Genomic DNA, 18,773 nt, shown 5'->3' with positions numbered 1-18,773 from the left:
CTAAAGACACAGTCCAGTTACCAGTTTCCAAATTTAGGACATCAGAACAGAAACAAAAGCAGGGACATGGTAATTACTGATATTCGTGATGTTAAAACATTTGTGAAAATAAACTGAGACAAATGTTGTAGTAAATATTGCCCCAAAACCTGTCCAATTCTGACCAAGCCTGGGCAGGAAGTCTAAACCGACAAGAAAAAAGGTCTCTCCTGAACTGGGAAGTAAACAAATTTTGCCCAGGACTCTCGAGAGGCCCCATTGGCTCCAGCTTAAATGGGAACTTTGGAAGCCCTGGGTCAGACTTGCAGGTCAGTCACAGAGCCCAGCCTGTATCTTATAGGCTGCCTTAGGGGTAGTTTCTGGATCGAAATCAGAATCTAGGACCAGGCTAGGACCAGAGTAGCCTTCGGGCAGAGTGGCCGAGCTACATGTTCTGCACCATTTGCATTCACTTCTGTTACCCAAGTGGATTCTCTGTGATGACCAATAGCTCATGAATGGTTGTGTAGGTCTTTACAACACCCAGGAATACAAGAGGAGAAAACAATTCAAAAGCAAGCACAGATTAGAAATAACTCATCAATGTAGTTTTTAAATAGACTGTTCAAGTACCACAAAAAGAGAGATCTTTTCCCATTCCCCAGGAGCTCCCATTCCAAATAGCCCTTGGCAAACAGATTCGGACCCATGGAAAAAAATCAGGTTTCTTCAGAAGGAAGGAAGGTAAACCCTCCCTTTCTATGAATAGCCAAAGACACACAGCCAGCTGGCGTCTGAGCTAAATTTGCAGTATGTCACAGAAAGATCAGGCAGAGGAAGTTTCTGTCGTCTGTTTACCAAAGAAGCAGATGAAAGAAAATAGGGAACTAGAAGTATGTCCATGTAAAGTGAGCTTGACATGGGCAGAGTCCGTTCTGGCAGCTGAAAATACTGTGTAGGCAGGCCGACTGAGAGGGCACCCCAAGCCTCTCTTTTGAAGATTAAGAACTGTTTATTACATGCTTTGGAAATTCTCAGCTAGAAGTGCATGATCTAATCTTCATTGTAAGTATCTGTCATACACTAAAACAAACATCCCTCCCTACAAAGAAATAGCTTATATACCAAGACGGGCAGATGGAGCAATATTAGAAAACAAACTCTGCAAACCTTTCCTGTCATGAAATACAAAAGTTAAGTTCCAATCGTCAACTCAAACTCCCACCAATACCAAAGAAGCAAAGAAATAACTAACAACTTAGGCCCAACCAGCGTATGTGATATTGAACGGAGATCACTAGAAGCAAGCAGATATCTAAAGAACTCTGGACACAAAATATGTACCTTGGAGATACTTCAAATCATATGAGGAAAAGAGCCAAAGACACATTAAAGATTTAAATCAAACAGTATGCAGAACGGGAAAGATGTTTCGTCTGAAGGTGGGAAATTAAAAGAAATTTGTGAAGAAGAAAAGAAAGCAAAGGAGGGAAACAAAAATCATGTTTCTTTTTAACATCTCACAAATACAGAGGAGTACAGAAAATACCAGATCTATATGTTCCCACCAGCAAAATCAAACATGTCAAACATGTTAACATTTTTTACATCTGCTTCAGAACTCTGTTTTTAAAAAATAGCTTTAGGGGTAAAATGTCATGAGTATTGTGACTTGCAAATGGTCTTGAAAATAACGTGTGTGTGTGTGTGTGTGTGTGTGTGAGAGAGAGAGAGAGAGAGAGAGAGAGAGAGAGACAGAGAGACAGAGAGAAAGAGACACAGAAACAGAGACATGTTAGGTTAGGCAGTTTTCAGTTCTTCACTACCACAAACGATGTTGCAATGTACATTCTGTACATGTGTCTCTGGGAATATGTATGAGAATTTCCCTAGAGCAGATACCAAGAAATCAAAGGGCTGGATCTTAGGGAATATTCACGTTCAACTTTATTAGGTATTGCCAAATAGCTTTCAAAAAATGGTTCACCAATTTATACTCCCACCAGTCAAATATTAATTAGTTCCTATCCCTGATATCCTTGCCAATATTTGCTGTTATCAACCTTATTACTCTTTGCCAATATGATATACCTAACATGGTATTTCATTGTGGCTTTGATTTATATTTCACTAAATACAAGTGAGGTTAAGATTCTTTTCATATGTTTACTAAAAGTTCTGGCTTCTTCAACTGCAAACTGCCTGTACATATCCTTTATCCATTTCCAAATTCAGTTATTAGGTATTTATAACTGAATATATATAACTGAATATAAATACTCTTAGGTATTTACCCAAGAGAAAAGAAAGCATCCGTCCACACAAAGGCCTGTACATGAATGCCTGTAACAGCTTTATTTTTTAAAATTTATTTTATTGAAGTATAGTTGATTTACAATGTTGTATTAGTTTCTGCTGTACAGCAAAGTGATTCACTTATGTATATATATATATATATTTTTTTACTTATGTATATATTATATATATTCTTTTTCATATTCTTTTCCATTATAGTTTAGTACAGGATATTGAATATAGTTCCCTGTGCTATACAGTAGGACCTTGTTCTTTATCCATTCTGTATACAACAGTTTGCATCTGCTAATCCCAAACTCCCAATCCATCCCTCCCTCAGCCCCCTCCCCCTTGGTAGCCACAAGTCGTAACAGCTTTGTTTTAATAGTCAAAAATTGGAAACAATCCAAATCTGTATCAACAGATGAATGGATAAACAAACTGTGGTATTTTCATACAATGGAACACTACTCAGCAGTTAAAAGGAATGAGCTATTGCTACATGTTACAACATGGATGAATTAAAGTAATTTTGTTGCATGAAAGGAGCCAGGCAAGAAAGAGTATGTACTGTATGAATGCATTTACATAAAATTCCAGGAAATGCAGACTAATGTACAGTGACAGAAAGCAGATCAGGGTTTGCCTGAGGAGGCTGGAAGGGAGATTGGAAAGGGTGGGAGGAAGGGGTTGCCAAGGGGCACAAGGAAGCTTCTGGGGGTGATGGATGTATTCATTACCTTGATTGTGGTGATGGTTTCATGAGTGTAAACATGTCAAAACTGCAAATTTTTGTTTGCTGTATGTCAATTATATCTCAATAAAGCTGCTTTTAAAATACACAAGCAGGCAAATGAAACATATTCTCTTCTGCATAACCTAAAGAAGTCTAAATTTAAGAGTTAAAAAAATACACCTACGCAACAATTCAGTTACGAGGAAGAAAAGAAATGGCAAAGTCATGAAAGGAAATGAGGCAATTCATGTTATGTCCTGCTCATGTATAGACATAAAAGTGAAGTTCTGGCAAAAGAAGGGGGTGTTGGATTAAAGTCTATATGCTTTAAAAACAGGCACAAGCAAGATTTCTCTGCAAAATCTCTTAGGACATTTACATTTCCTCAATGAAACCTTTGACAAATGTGTATTGGGTAAGGATGTAGAAAAATAAATCTAGAAAACTAAGTACAAGTATGAAAGTGAATGATTTATGCCTAACCTGTGGGTCCACTGCAACATGTCACCAGCAGATGACCAGAGCACCCTTGGGATCTTACCACAGCACTCAGAAATTCCCAAGTGACAGAAGTCCTTTTAGGGCAGACTCTGCCTGGGGAAACTGATGGGGCATCAACTATTTATTCTGTTGCCCTGATTTCATTTGGCCAGAAACATTTCTTGAGAGTCAGTGGAAACAGAACATAGAAAAGGGTTCTAGTCCTCTAGTCCTACAGATTGGAAAACCGGCCAACACGCTTGGGTTTTGTTGCCAGTGAAACAGTAATACACATCCACCCACTGCAAAGGCAATCATCCAGAGCTTCTGATGAAACCAAGGCAGATCTTCCCAGCACTACCTCCCCCTGCATCCTAAAAGCTAATAAAGTTCACAGATGCTCTGTGCAGCATCCCAAGTATAAGAAGAAGCAGTGTCTTTAAACTTAATGCATTGGGTAAATAGTTTCTCATGGAGAAACCATAACTCTTGTATACACGGTGGGAAAGTTTTACTGCTAAGGATATTTAAGGGAGCCCACAGTTTGGAACTGACCTTGGTTCCAATGAGCTAACCAATGACATGAGAAGTCTAGTTTCTGTTAGGGCCCCACCCCAGGCTTCCTGTCTCTTTTAATTAGATCATTAACCAATTTCTTCAACAAACAAAGATGTCTAATAAGAGAGGCAGATAACTAAGAAAATCAGTTCATTACTTGGAAAATTATCTCCTATTGATAAAAGGATGGAGAGAAGGCAGTTGCTAGGTTTTCACATCTTTAAGGGGATAGCAATGGTGAAAGTTTGTCATCAGGTATATGACCACACAGTGTCAGAATCAAAATCTCAGGAGAGGAAGCCTAGAATTATAAAATATCTAAAGTGGAAGGGTATTACAGACATCCAGAGAATTTAACTGATTGGCCCGAAGTCACATAGCTGTTAATGGCAGTGGTGGAACCTTTCATTCATACAAATGACAAAATATCTACTGGAGCCTACTATGTGCTGGGCACAATGCTCAGTCCTGGGATGCAGCAGCATTCAAGAGAGGGTCCCTGCCTTCACAGAACCTCAAAGAATCTCACTTTCTTGGCTCCAGGCTATTTACGACAATGGGCTATTTACCACAGTGGACTAATATTAGATTAATCACACCCATCAGCAAAGAGCAGACACACTTACGGCAGTGTTAGAAAATGGCAAACAGAGAAAGAAGGAGTGTGGCATGAAAGGAGACAATGCTCAAAGGAAGCTACTCTGGACACAACAATAACTCTTAGTTACTGGGTCTGTTTCTTGATATCTCTCTTTTTTATTTGGCGGTGTGGGAGGGGAATTAACCGCAAAAGCTTATAAAAACAGTTTCTGTGGTCCACAAAAAATCATCATAACAAAAAAGAAAAAAAGTATCTTAACTAAAATGATTAGTATCTCTTTACAAGTTTTTTTTTTTCAGCCTCCAGGTGGATATTATAGAAACTGAGTTAATATACAATACCGATTATAAAAATCACCAATGTAGTTATCAGGACCTAAGATATCAGATTGGCTCAATAAACCAGGATGTTAACAATGATAACCTCCGGGTGAAGAATATTATGGGTGTTCTTCACTTTCTTCTTTCTTTGCCTGTATTTCAAGATTTATATTAACACAGTTTAGAAACAGAAAAACCAGAATTCCTTTTGTAAATAAGAAAGACTTTCCTATTTAAAAAACAAAACAGGAACAAAACAAACAAACAAACAAAAAAAACAGGCCTGCTCTAACAAGAGCTAGTTGTAAGTAATTAAATATAAATATCAAAGCACTGGACGTTATCTCCTGTCCAAAACCTTCGTTATCTTGTAGTAAGGTTTTAAATAATTGATATGCAAATGTGTTTCTTTGCAAATGACAAAATATTATGTTTATGAATAAACCTGGAAAAACCGTAATTTGTATAATGCTCCACAGAGTCGCCAAAGCATCATCCTACACAATGCATCACGGGAAAAGTCAGGGAGACTGATCAAGTAGGTATTGTTATCCCCATTTAACAGGACAGCAATCAAGGCCGACCTAGAGAGTTGAATGACTTGCCAAGCGTCACACACCAACTTCTGGTGACTCTGGGTGTCCTGATTCCACATTCTCTGTGTTCTCTCACAATACTACACAGGGCTGTACTAGCTGGTACGAATTCCTCACCAAGGAAGAACCTGCTTCCACCCTCCTCACGGCACTTTGGACCTTTGGTCCTACTCTGACCTTTCCTGTCAAGTGACCTGCAGGATAGGGATGGACGCATGCACACACACACACACACACATACACACACACTTTCATTAGAGGCATCCTCCTGTGGCCTAAAGAACATACACTCTGGAGTCAGAATGACCTGACTTTGAATCCCTCCTCTGCCACTTAGGAGCTGTGTGACTTTGGGCAAATAAATCAGCCTCTCTGAGACCTATTTTCCTTTTCTGTAAAATGAAAACAGGATCACCTCCCTTGCAGTCACAGATCAGATGTCCAATACATATCAGCCATCTTACTATTATTACTGACATCTTTGTGGCTTATCCTAGGTTTTTTAGCTCCCCTTGGTGATTAGACTAAATAAGGAGATTCAGAACAGTTTCTGGGGAAACAGTTTTACTGTTAAGAAATGGTATTTGTTTACCAGAAGAAGGGCTGGCAATGCCTGCTCAAAGTTGGCCCACAGCAGTGCTTTGCCTGCTTCCTCTCCGGCCTAAAGCAGCCAACTCAGTGGGCTTGGCCATTGTTACCTGTCCCACCTCAACCAAAGTAACCAAAGCTTCTCCCAGACTCCAGAGTCGGGCCTCGCATAATTCGTCCTTCATCTCGTGGGACCCACAGTGGAGTCTTTTCCTCTCGTGGAACCACCTAAAACACCTACCCCCCCCCCCCCAGCAGCTCTAAACCCTTGCTGAGAATGTATCTCTGCTGCCATGAAGGCCTCCTTTCTCATCCAGTCTCGGTAGCTCAGCAGAGTCAGCAACCTAGACAGATGGGAGCTGCCCTTGGGGGTTGGTTGCTGTGCCCTTTCTCTCCTCCCCCAAAGCTGAAAACCTTCGAACTAGGCATCGCCAAGCTAGAAAGCTCACTAAACCTTTCTGACACTTGACAGGAGAGTTTTGCTATCCAAGACACCTACGCTATTAATCAAAGTCTCCCTTACTAACTTATTAGAAGTAAAGCCACCACAGAATCATTAAAGGTACTCAGGAAAATAAACAGGGGGCCACTTTCTACAACAAAAAGCAAAGGAGCACTCATCTACGCCCTTCCTAAATTGAGCTAATAGTACGGAAAGCCAAACACACTGCAATGATTCAATACAGAGCATTCTGCTTAGCGAGGGAAGGCTGCAAGATGGCAGGCCTCCCAAGCCCTCTAATTAGAGACTGATGTGAGTGGTCCCAGAACGTGGAGATGGTTACATAACAGCACTTCTTGGAGACAAGGGAAAGAGAAGATGCATCGCTCCATCTTCAGGACAATCTCAAAAAAACCCATACCACTTGAGAACAACCATCAGAGAAAAAGGTCACTGGGGACACAACTGGCCTTCGTAACCGTGGACTATAGGGGATATTTTCCCCCAACTTCAAATTGCTTAGTATTTCCAGACTAACTAGTACTTTTTCACATGAGTTAAGAGCCCCTTAGGATCCTCACTTGAAAATCTGGCTTCTGAGAGTATACAGAAGGCAAGAATGGGGTCTTCCCCCAGAAGATCTCAAATACCCTATTCAACACCACAGGACATGGGGATATGGCATTCCATGGATGGGTTAAACACTAATACATATTTGGTTGGTTTCCTTGCTTGCAAGTGTTATCTTTTCTCTACTGACCTTATGTATTCATGGAAGGGAATGATTTTTAATTTAAATGATCTTGCTTTGCATACCATATGTGTTTCTGAAAGCGGTCTACACGTTAAAATTGTGTAGAATTTATTATTTTTTCCATTGAATTATAAAATAATGACAAGATAGCAAAAGAGGACATGAGGTTGGCTAGTATCAAAAAGACCACAAATAACAAGTGCTGGCAAGGATGTGGAAGTGTGAGGGCGTTGAGACAGTCAACACAAAACATTCCCCCTTGAGAAGAAGCAGGGACAGTTGACGTAACATAAGGCAACATTTATTTTAATATCACAAAACAGGGAGCCCCTGATTTGGGTTTTTGGAGTTGCCTGGGAGAGTCTTTTCACATGCAGCTCAACTGACCTTTCCTCTGAAACCTCTTCTGATTCTGTACCCCACCCCCTCTATTCTACAATTTTCTTTCGTGGCACCATCACAGCTGGTTGTCTGCCCTCCTTTTTTCCTGACTCCTACTAACCAGGCTGTGAGCTCAGGGCAGAGATAGTCTTACTCATTTCTGTATCAGCCTAGTACCACATCTGGCATACAGTAGGTGCTCAATATACATTTCTTGGAGGAATAAGAGAGAGTCATGTCTTGATTTATTTTAGACTCTATCAAAACCTAAACTCCAACAAGAAAAGGGTCTGGATGAGGGTAGCCTGCAGGTTTCTGTGGTGAGGCAGAGAACTGCTGTCTACAGGGGGATAGGGATGCCAAAGAGTCTGGATGGGTGTGTGGCATGGTTGTTTGTGGCTCTCATCCACCTCTAACACTGACTGACGATAGCAACCCCCTCAGTCCATCACAGGTTGGGGTTGGCCTTGTTTCAAAGCTGTCTGACCATTCCAGGACCCCTCAGCCCTTCAGACTTCCTATCCATTCTGTTGCTCTCAAAATAGGGCCTTGACTTTGTACCTCACTCACCCAGTGGATGAGAAGGCTTGCTAAGAAGGTGGAAACAAAAAGCTATGAGGCTCAGCTAGCCTCGTTTCTTATCAATAAAGCTCACCTGTGCCCCCTCCAGTGAGGGCTGCCTGCTGTGCAGTTCTGGTTTCTGTGAGACAATAAGACCTAGAGAGGGACATTCATGTCCACGGCCAGTCCACAAATACCAGTTCCTGGGAACCCAGTGGCTTGTAGAACTAGGGGACCAAAACTGAATTTTTTAAAAATGTGGAACATGTATTTCCTTGTCTCTGGCTAACCCAAACCTGTATATGAAATTATTAGAGGCTCCTATTAAAATGAAACTACTAGTGTGGATAGTTCCAGGCATAGGAAATCTAGTTGTTTGGGACAGGCACAGAAAGGAGAAGGCGTGGGCCGGTCACCTTTTTAATTTATATATTTTTATTATTTATTTGGTTGCACCAGGTCTTAGTTGCGGCAGGCGGGCTCCTTAGTTGCGGCTCGCCAGCTCCACAGTAGCGGCACATGGGCTCCTTAGTTGTGGCATGCAAACTCTTAGTTGCGGCACACGTGTGGGATCTAGTTCCCTGAGCAGAAATCGAACCCGGGCCCCCTGTATTGGGAGTGTGGAGTCTTAACCACTGCGCCACCAGGGAAGTCCTTGGTCACCTTAACAGGCCAGTGCAGGCCCAGTGCTGGGGAGGCATGCTGGTGACGGAGAACACCAACACTGTTTCTTAAAAGGAGACGGCTGAAGAGATTACAGCGGGGCTGCGGGTCCTTCAAAGTGCTTTATGAAGGACAAGTAAAGGAAGTGGGTCACAGGTAGTACCCACCGCTTCTCAATCCCTCAAGAATTTCCCAGAAGGATGGATTTCCCAAAAAGGTTGAGGTGTATTGGGGGACCCACATCCCAGTCCAGCCATGTCCCTCAGCTAGGACCGGAGCTGCTAGGGAAATTTTATTCAGGGGTGAGACCGACTTGATTTCCAACTTGGCTGAGCGGGGACTTTTCCACATTCCTCAGGTCACTGGAGGTCTGGTCTCAGATGCTACCAGCTGTGTCTGGGTATCAGACCCCTCTCTGGCAGCACGAGGTCAAAGGTGTGGGGAAGAGGGAAGGAAGTACAGCTGCTGTGTTCCTGGAGTTCCCAGGCGGCCTGACACGGGAAGCCCTTTCCCTCGGTTCTGGTTCTCCGGAGCCACGCTGTGGGGTCAGGCAGGTCAGGCACTTCCTCCAGCCGAAGAGCAGCTCTCTAGAGAGCCCTTCCCCGCAGCGTGGTCTCTTGGTGGAAGAAGGAAGGGCAGGCTTTGCCTCCACAGTGGGCATGCGCAGTGATGACGTCATCCCTACTCGGAGAGGCAGCTTTCTATGGGAGGGTGACGGTCGCCCTGCCGCAGGATTCTCTCACCTCCTACTGCTCCCCTCCCTGCAGCCCGCCCCTACCCGCCCCCCCAACCCCCGCATACCTCTCACCCCCACTCCCTGCCAAGGGACCCTCTCAGCCACAGAGCACTGGCTTTCCTGGCCCCAGACCTCTGCTCAATCAGGCCTGCCTCTTAACCAGAACCGCCTTCCTCCCCCGCGTCTCTCCACCCTAAGATGTCTTAACTTTAGAAGGCACAGCCCTCAACCTCCTCCAGGCCCTCTCAGCAATGCCTTCCCAGCAACATCTCTCAAAAGCAGTAGTTCCTCCCCTCCCTGGTCCCTGAAATTTGTTTGTACTCAGTTGATTCTGCCTTGGATTTTAGCCATCTCTAAGGATGACAGTGCAACAGTGGGCTCTGGAAGCAGAGGGATCTGGTTCCAATCCCGGCCCTGACACCCAGAGCCACGTGGTCTCAGGCGAATTACTGGAGCCTCCATTTCTTTGTCTGTAAAATGGGAGTTTGTGAGATGGAATCAAATGATGCTAGTAAAGCACAGCTGCTAGTGTATGGTTAGCACTCAACAAACACTGCCTGTATTATGTAATCCATGTTTTTACTCCTTCCCCCATTCTGGTTGGCTGATGGGAAGAGGGAAAGAAGTCAGGTGGGACAGAGGTGGGGAAGGATAAGGTGTCCCACCCAGTCTCACCTAAATTCCAGGGTAATCAAGATGTCCAAGGGCCAGACAAACATCCTCTCTAGTAGACTCTGCGACTGGAGATGCACAGGATCAGATGAACGAAATCAAAATATGACAACATGGTGGGAGGTGTCACCTGACAGAGGAGCTGACCAGACAAGCTTTCCATCTTTGGTGAACAAAATCTGACTGCTGCCACAGGCACCTATAATTACCAGGGTGCCAGAAAGGTGGACTGAACACCAACCACAGCGAGTGGGTCACAGGCTGCATCTCATTTCCCGTGGGTGAGCACCTGTGAGCCGGGTGAGCACCTGTGAGCCAGGTGAGCTAGGAATAGGAAGTGGTAACCAGGAGGCCATAGGTAAGAAGAGCCCTAAACATTAGAGAAGCTCAGAAAATGCAGTTCTGTGTCTAAAAGACACATAGCTTTCTGATACTTCATATCCTGAGATAAATCACTTTGTCCAAGAATAAAAGCATAACGTGTAACAATGATAGGTCTAGTTTCCCAGCTATTGGAAATTAATAAATTTGGCATTTTGGTTGATAAATCATTCTCTTGTGAGCTTAGTGTGAATCAATTCCCCAAATTCTAATCACTCTTGCACTGAGCTGAGAAAAATCAAGTTTCTCTAGGTGATTTTCATAATAAAGTTTGAAAAGCATTAGCAACAAGGAATAAATGTGATAAAACACGCCTTTAAGCTGTACTCCATCAGCAAAAAACAACTTTTTGAGCACAAAATTATTTTTTAAATTAACCAATCATAAATTTCTACCTGCATTACATATTTAATATTCTATAAGACACACACAAAATATATATTAAATTTTTTTTTTAAGAAATAGAGGTAGGTATTCCATTGCCCTCAGTGGATCAACCTGAACACTTCTTGGGAGGCCTATACTCCCCTTTTTGGAATCTACTGCCTTAGACCAAGGATTTTATCTTAGAGTTAGACCATCCAACTCAGACTGGTGTCTTCTAGTCATCAAGGGCTACCCAAGATCTGCATCAAGAACCATTTCTAAGGAAGCATTGTGCCTTGCTACTTCATGGATGAAACTCACCAGAATGGATCTATGAATAGAGGTTTTGAGAAATCTGAATCCACGTAATGTTTTTAAATAATTCCAAACCAGTTCTTCTATGTCCTAGTTTATAAACATCCTCTTATTATCCGATAAGCATGAACTATGCTTGGTTGCTTCACCCCTGAGAGCTGGGCAAGTAGAAGAGGCTGGAAAAATACTTGTTTATCACATGACTGGCTCACAGCCAAAGCGAGAATATCCTTGTCATCTGTTCTAATGCAAAACAGCCAGCTCTTTCCCTAAAGCAGCCTCTTCTTCCCAAATTATCCCCGAGGCAGCATGCAAGCAAGGCAATCTCTTTCTAATCCAGCATTCTATTAAACAGAACATGAATTCAGCAACCTGTTTCGTATAATTCAAACATTCAAGATCTTTGCAATGATGACTCGCCTTTGGAGCCCTGAGCTGCCATGTCAGAAGTTCAACGATCGTGTAGGGGCCGAGAAGTGAGGAAGCCCAGGCCATGTGGAGAGCCCACGTGGAGGTGCTCAGGCCGACATCCAGCATCACTGCCAGGCACGTGAGTGAAGACATCTCCAGATGATTCCAGCCCCCATCTGTCAAGTCCCCCCGGCTGACAAGTCTTTCCAGCTGAGCCCAGACACCACGGAACAGAGAGAAGCTATCCCGCTGTGCCCTGTCTGAATTCCTAACCCACAAAATCCATGAGCATAATACAATGGCTGTTTTATGCCACTAAGCTGTGAGGTGGTTTGTTACACAGCAATAGTAACAGTCTCTGTGAGGTTCTGAAGTGCTCTCTGAGTTATTAGAGAAAGACAACATTATGCTTAGTGTTAAATGGCCTTATTTGTTTTCTAATTCTGGGCTACCAGGCAACCACTGATACACAACATATAGAGCAACTCTCTCATAAGAGTATTTATTAAACCCCAATATCATTTCTTTTGTGTACCAGCAAACAGCCGATTACTATATTTGCAGAATAATGGGCTGTGGTCACTTCACTGTCACCCTGAAAAGTAACTGTTTAGTTCCCTCCTCGCTCTCTGAAATGAACTGGTTCCTACTCCTGCAGCTCTTCCCCTTCTCTGTTGCTCAGAAGTCATTCCTGGCACCTGTCTGTTCCTTGCCCCTCACAACTTAACCCATCACCAAATCCGGGATGACCTACCTCCGAGATATGCTGGGAAGCAATCTACATCTCTCCACTGCTAACAGCCACGAGTAATCCCTGTCAGTGGCGCCCCCTAGAGCTCATGAGTATGTGGCTGCCTGACCACCACCACTGCCCTACCCCAGGCAAATCATCTCTACCCTGACTCCAGCTATGGTCTTCCTGTTGGTCTCACAGCTTTTACTCTTCCCCTTACAATCCTTCCTTCACACAACACCCAGAGTGACTGTTTACAATAGTCACCAGAACCTTTCGCATTTAGAATTAAACCCAAACTGCCTCATTCAGCTCCAGTGACCCGGCCCTTCCTGGTCTCCTCTCCAACCTCTTCTTCTTCCATACTCTCTCTCTCTCTCTCTCTCACTGTCCTCCAGCCATCCTGGCCTTCTTTCCATTCCCAGAACTTGCTACTCTCTCCCCCCCACCACCACCCCCCAGGGCCTTTGCTCATGGCTTTATCCAGACTGAAACATCATCCCCATCTTCTCATGGCCCCCTGGTTTCTCACGGCCAGTCTCAGCTGCAATGTCCCTGCCACCTCAGAGAGCTCTTTCTCGACCACCTTTTATTCAGGATCATAGCACACACACTGCTGGCTTCCTTCACAGAAGTCTTCTCAATTCATATGGACCTATGACTCATTTCCTTTAGCCATTTACTGTCTATCTCTCCACTATACTGTAAGCTCCTGAAGGCAAGGATCATCTCCAGCACCTAGCACGGTGCCTGACACACAGCAGGTTTGATCAGTATACCTTGCATGAGTACACTAACTCGTATACTGTACAGCAGCACACCTGTGGTACCACCCCCATCCCCCATAACTTTTGTTTTCTTCCAGTTTGAACGTGGATTAGTGGTTCTCAAAGTGTGGCCCCCAACCAGCATCAACAACATTGCCTGGGAACTGATTAGAAAAAGAGATTCTCAAGCCCCACCTTGGACCTCCCAAATCAGAAACTACGGGGGTGAGACCCAGCAACCTGTATTTTAACAAGTCCTCCAGGATTCTAATGCACACTCAAGTTCAAGAACCACTGCCACAGAGACTATTCCAGCGACTCTCATTCTACAACATGATATCCCGAAGTGTAAGTATATCCCATTGGCTCTGAGGGTTGGTTCCAGGTGTTACATTAAAATTAAAAAAAAAAAAAAAAAGTAGGCATTTGAAGCCAAGTGAATTTGAAACACTGTGTCAAAGAAAGTTAAACAGGTTTTTATGGCAGGAATTCCCAGAGCCTTTAATATAGCAATACACATTGTAAATCACTAAAACAAGGAAATTTGCAGTAGAAGTGCTTCCCAATTTTATTTAGCCACAAAATATCTTTCTTCCCCCTTCTAAACACTAGTCAAATTTATTGTGGCCTCTGAGAAACATACTTTGGAAAATGTTGTCATGATGCATTCTTCCCCGGAGAAAATCGTTCTAACACCATTCCAATTCCTTGTGCCCACAGCGATATTAATAACGTCTGAGTCACTGGCGGTAACTGCTTTAAGCTTTTTTCATCTTTATCTTTTATGCTCTTTCCTAGATTTGAAAATAAAAGCGTAATATTAAGCACATCTTCCTACTGATTTGTAAGTATCAGTAAAAGGAAATCTGATCTTTGTTAAAGCCTGAAATGTTTATAAAGGCAAATAAGGAGGGATAGAAATGGTGGCAATTTCAAGTTGAATCAGAAAGAGAGCAGAGTTTGGTGTCTTGTCCTGCACTGGAGTAGGCAGCAATGAGATTCACTACTTCAACTGCAAGAGAAAAAAAAAATGGTTCTGAAGAACCTAGGGGCAGGACAGGAATAAAGACACAGACACAGAGAATGGACGTGAGGACAGGGGGAGGGGGAAGGGTAAGCTGGGACGAAGTGAGAGAGAGGCATGGACATATATACACTACCAAATGTAAAATAGATAGCTAGTGGGAAGCAGCTGCATAGCACAGGGAGATCAGCTCAGAGCTCTGTGTCCACCTAGAGGGGTGGGATAGGGAGGGTGGGAAGGCGACGCAAGAGGGAGGAGATATGGGGATGTATGTATATGTACAGCTGATTCACTTTGTTATAAAGCAGAAACTAACACATCATTGTAAAGCAATTATATTCCAGTAAAGATGTTAAAAAAAAAAAAAGTCCTCTAATGAGCATCAGAGAACCAGCTTCATGTCTGGGACTCTAGGAGAGCCCTGGTTTTCTTCCCCAGTTGAATGGGGGAGGGGAGGAGATTCTCTGATGATGGAGTGGAAAACTGCACAGGTGACTGAAAAATTATCGGTGCCAGCTGACCATCAGTAACCTTGAGAAGGCTAAGCCAGCCTGGAAATAGAAAATTAAAATATTCATGCCAAACATCCACTGTTTACTTAATCAGGGCTAATGATTAGCTTCCTAATGAAATTTTACAAGCTCAGTTGGACACAGAAAACATTTGCTTCCCTAAAAGCAAATAGGTCTGTTTATACTGTAATCAGACATTTGGAGCACAGAAGACCCCCAACCCTCAGCAGTACAAAGGCGATTCTGTTTGGAGACTTCCAACCTTTTTATAAAGACAAGGGTGGTCAAAGCGTGATGGGAAAGGGAGGATGGTGAACAAAAAGTTGACCATGAACACATCTACCACATTCAATGGTTCTGAAACCACAGAATTTAATGCCACAGACTCTAACATAAACTGTGAGCATTTGCGCTAAACACAGCAGCTCTCACGTAGAGGCGTGGATGACCAAAGGAAGTAACATAGCAGTGACTCCAGAATGTGTTTGGGAGGGCTTTGGTGTGACAGTCTAGTTGGAGCCGCTTTTGCATTTCAGGCCAACTGCTCTTACTTAGGTTATATGTAAAGTTTAATAAAACAGAGACAGGGCGGGATGAATAGGCAGAGCACAGAGGATTTGGGGGATAGTGAAACTGTTCTATATGATACTATAACTGCAGATACATGTCCTTATACATTAGTCAAAACCTACAGAATGTACCACACCAAGAGTAAATATTAAGGTAAACTGTGGACTTTAAGGGGAATGTCAGTGCAGGCTCACAGACTGTAATAAATGTACTACTCTGTCCGGGGATGTTGACAGCAAGAGAGGCTGTGCATATGTGGGGACAGAGGGTATCCTCTGCTCCATTTTGCTGTGAACCTGAAACTGCTATTAAAAATAAAGTCTATTTTTAATTCAATAAAATAAAAGTTTCTATAGATGATTTTAGTCATACTTTATATAAGATTGAGAAAAGATCAATTGCCCAAATCAAAAACTACCGTCATTATTATTATTGGCAGCTTGGAGAAGGAAGTTGATGAAGATGGTGGGTAGGTTTAAAAGCTCTCCTCCCATCACCACCTTCACACCTGCCCATGCACTTCCTGGCACTGTTGCTGAGGGTAGTAATCTATTGCTCTAAGAGTCCTGGCCACACAGGGAGCATGCAGTAACAGGACGATTCTACTTCTATTGTAGCATTGACCATTTCCTTTGATAACTTGGATAAATATCTGTCTCAGCCACCTGATTATGTGGTCCAGGAGGACCAGAACCCTGTTCTATTCATCTTATAGTCCCAGCCCTGGCACAGTGCTGGGAACATGGTAGATGCTCAATAAACATCTGCTGATTGAACTGAAGTGAAACAGCCACAGTTAGATAGTTAATTTAACTGCCAAATATGTTTTTAAGTATTCAAGTTTAGTAGGGCTTGGGGAAATATACCAATCAAATTTAAGAAATGTAGTAACAGGACCTGTTTTGAAACTGATAAATAGCTCATTAAATCTGACTGTATCTCTAGAAACAAGACATTCATGGGACAGCCCAGATGGATTTTTATGAGCAAAATGAAAAACAGGGTCAATCTTGTGATCTTTCTAGAACAGTTTCACATTTAGCCAAGGTCTACTGAGTCATTATTCAAAATTATGGGTGATAAATCTTCCTTAACTTTTCCAATTGTACCTATAATTATATCTGCAAAATGCTTTACAAATAAAGCTTTGTCCTCTAACAAGTCTGCTTTTAATAGGAAGCGTGGAAAGAGAATATTTGAATATGTCTTAAAGAAAACCCAGGCACTCAGTTAATCTGTACCGATGTGTGAAGTCAAGTTGTCATGCTGTTGCAAAAACAGACTTCCCTGAACATTTAAAATCTTGTCAAAAGCCAAGAATTCTGAATATTACTTTAGGGCAACTCAATATATTTGTTCTCAAGTTTTCTCTCCTTAGGAGGAAAGCCATTAAAGGTTCTCTAATATGGGAGAACTATATATTGAAATATGTGATTTATCTCTGAGGGAATTCTATTTTTTTCCAGCTTCATTGAGATATAATTGACAATAATTTAGATATTTGAAATATACAATGAGATGATCTGATATAGATATACATTGTGAAAAGATTCTCCCATCAAGTTAATTAACACATCTATCACCTCACATATTTACCTTTTTTTTGTATTCCACATGTAAGTGATACCCTGTGGTATTTGTCCTTCTCTGTCTGGTTTATTGCACTTAGCGTAATGTCCTCCAGGTTCATCCATGTTATTGCAAATGACAGGATTTCCTTCTTTTTTAAGGTTGAATAAGATTCCAATGTACATATATACCATGTTTTCTTTATCCATCCACCCATCCATGGATACTAAGTTTGTTTCTACACCTTGGCTACTGTAAATAATGCCGCTATGAACATGGGAGTGCAGAGATCTCTTCAAGACGATGATTTCCTTTCCTCTGGATATACACCCAGAAATGGAATTGCGGGATCATATTGATAGGTCTATTTTTAATTTTTTGAGGAACTCCATACTGTTTTCCATAGCAGCTACACCTGCTTACATTCCCTCCAACAGTATAGAAGGGTTGGTTCCCTGTTCTCCACATCCTTGCCAGCATTTGTTACCTCTGGTCTTTTTGATAATAGCCATTCTAACAGGTGTGAGGTGATATCTCATTGTGGTTTTGATTTTCACTTCCCTGATTAGTAATGTTGACCATCTTTTCATGTACCTGTTGGTCATTTGTATGTCTTCTTTGAGGGAATTCTAGTTTCTAAGGTATAAAGAACAAAATCACAATTCCTTGAAAAAGCTACTGTTATAATTAAATGTATTCAACGGTGAGTAAAATTAAGTCTCTAAAATTACCATTAACAATGATTTTACTTTTACAAAGAATACAAGCCTTATTTGGTGCCCCTTCTAACTTATTTTTTCCTAAATGTATAATTTAATAAGTTTTTAAAAATTTTTAAAAATTATGGTAAAATACACATAACAAAATTTACCATCTTAATTTTTTAGCCCATTTCTAGGATTTGTGCAATTGTTACCACGGATCAGATTCAGAGAGTCCCTGACAAAAGAAGGGTAATATAGCCATTATTAAAAGGCTGTGGACCCACTGTGATAAAATCCTAGAAGGAATATTGTAGGAATATGAAATATATGAAGTAAATTCTTGTGGGCATGTATCCACATAGATAAATCTCGAACACATAATGTCGAACAAGAAAAAGCAAGTTACAGAGGATATAAACAGCTTGCTTAGTTAATGTATTTAAAGATACACAACACCATCTATTGTTCTGGCATCTGTGTACACACATGCACACACACAGATTTAAAGGTATAAATAAAATTAGAGTATATAAAGACAAGGATGGGAAGGGTATTTAAACTTCAGGACAGTGGTTCCCCCTGGGGAGAGAGACATGGAGGGAGATGATGGGTCAGAAGCCTAAAAGAGGCTTCATCTCTGTTCATCTGATCCTAGCTGATGCCAGATGAGGGTGATTCAATGGGAACAAAGCCATGTCCCAGCTCTCACGGAGCAGACATGCTAGGAGGGAGACAGACAGAAGACAGAAAAATGCACTGTACATGTCAGGTGGTGAAAGTGCTAGCAAGAGAGGTTGGAGGCTGATGGAGCGAGGCTCTTTTACAAAGGAAGTTCGGGGACGGTGTCTCAGATAAGGTGGTGCTAATGCAAAGACATGAATGACACAAGGAGCATGTGTTTATATGAGGAAAACTCTACAGCTATAAAATTTCACTTTTAAGTAAATATGGCAAAACGTTAACATTTGTTCCATTTCAGTAGTGGGCTCGTGGTTGTTTTCTGAATGTTTGAAATTTTTCATAATAAAAGAAACAAGAAGATTTAAAAAAAAAAACGCC

General features: G+C 42.1%; 1 protein-coding gene across 11 annotated transcripts in view; it reads right to left on the bottom strand.

The window, feature by feature from the left end:
- ANKRD44 (ankyrin repeat domain 44) overlaps positions 1-18,773 on the bottom strand; it is a 317,233-nt gene that overhangs the window by 163,682 nt on the left and 134,778 nt on the right. For 4 of the 11 annotated variants that reach the window (XM_060302104.1, XM_070045930.1, XM_070045935.1 and 1 more), the window contains exon 1: positions 11,845-11,996. The exons of the other annotated variants lie outside the window; for them this stretch is intronic. In XM_060302104.1, coding sequence (XP_060158087.1) covers positions 11,845-11,988 — 144 coding nt within the window. In that variant the 5' untranslated portion in view covers positions 11,989-11,996. Of the gene's footprint in view, positions 1-11,844; positions 11,997-18,773 lie in introns of those variants that run through there. 11 annotated transcript variants of the gene reach the window in all.

This window comes from Globicephala melas, chromosome 7 (genome assembly GCF_963455315.2).
Source record: "Globicephala melas chromosome 7, mGloMel1.2, whole genome shotgun sequence".
Taxonomy (NCBI): domain Eukaryota; kingdom Metazoa; phylum Chordata; class Mammalia; order Artiodactyla; family Delphinidae; genus Globicephala; species Globicephala melas.
The sequence above is the reverse complement of the archived record's forward strand: the minus strand, read 5'-3'. Positions and strand labels throughout refer to the sequence as shown.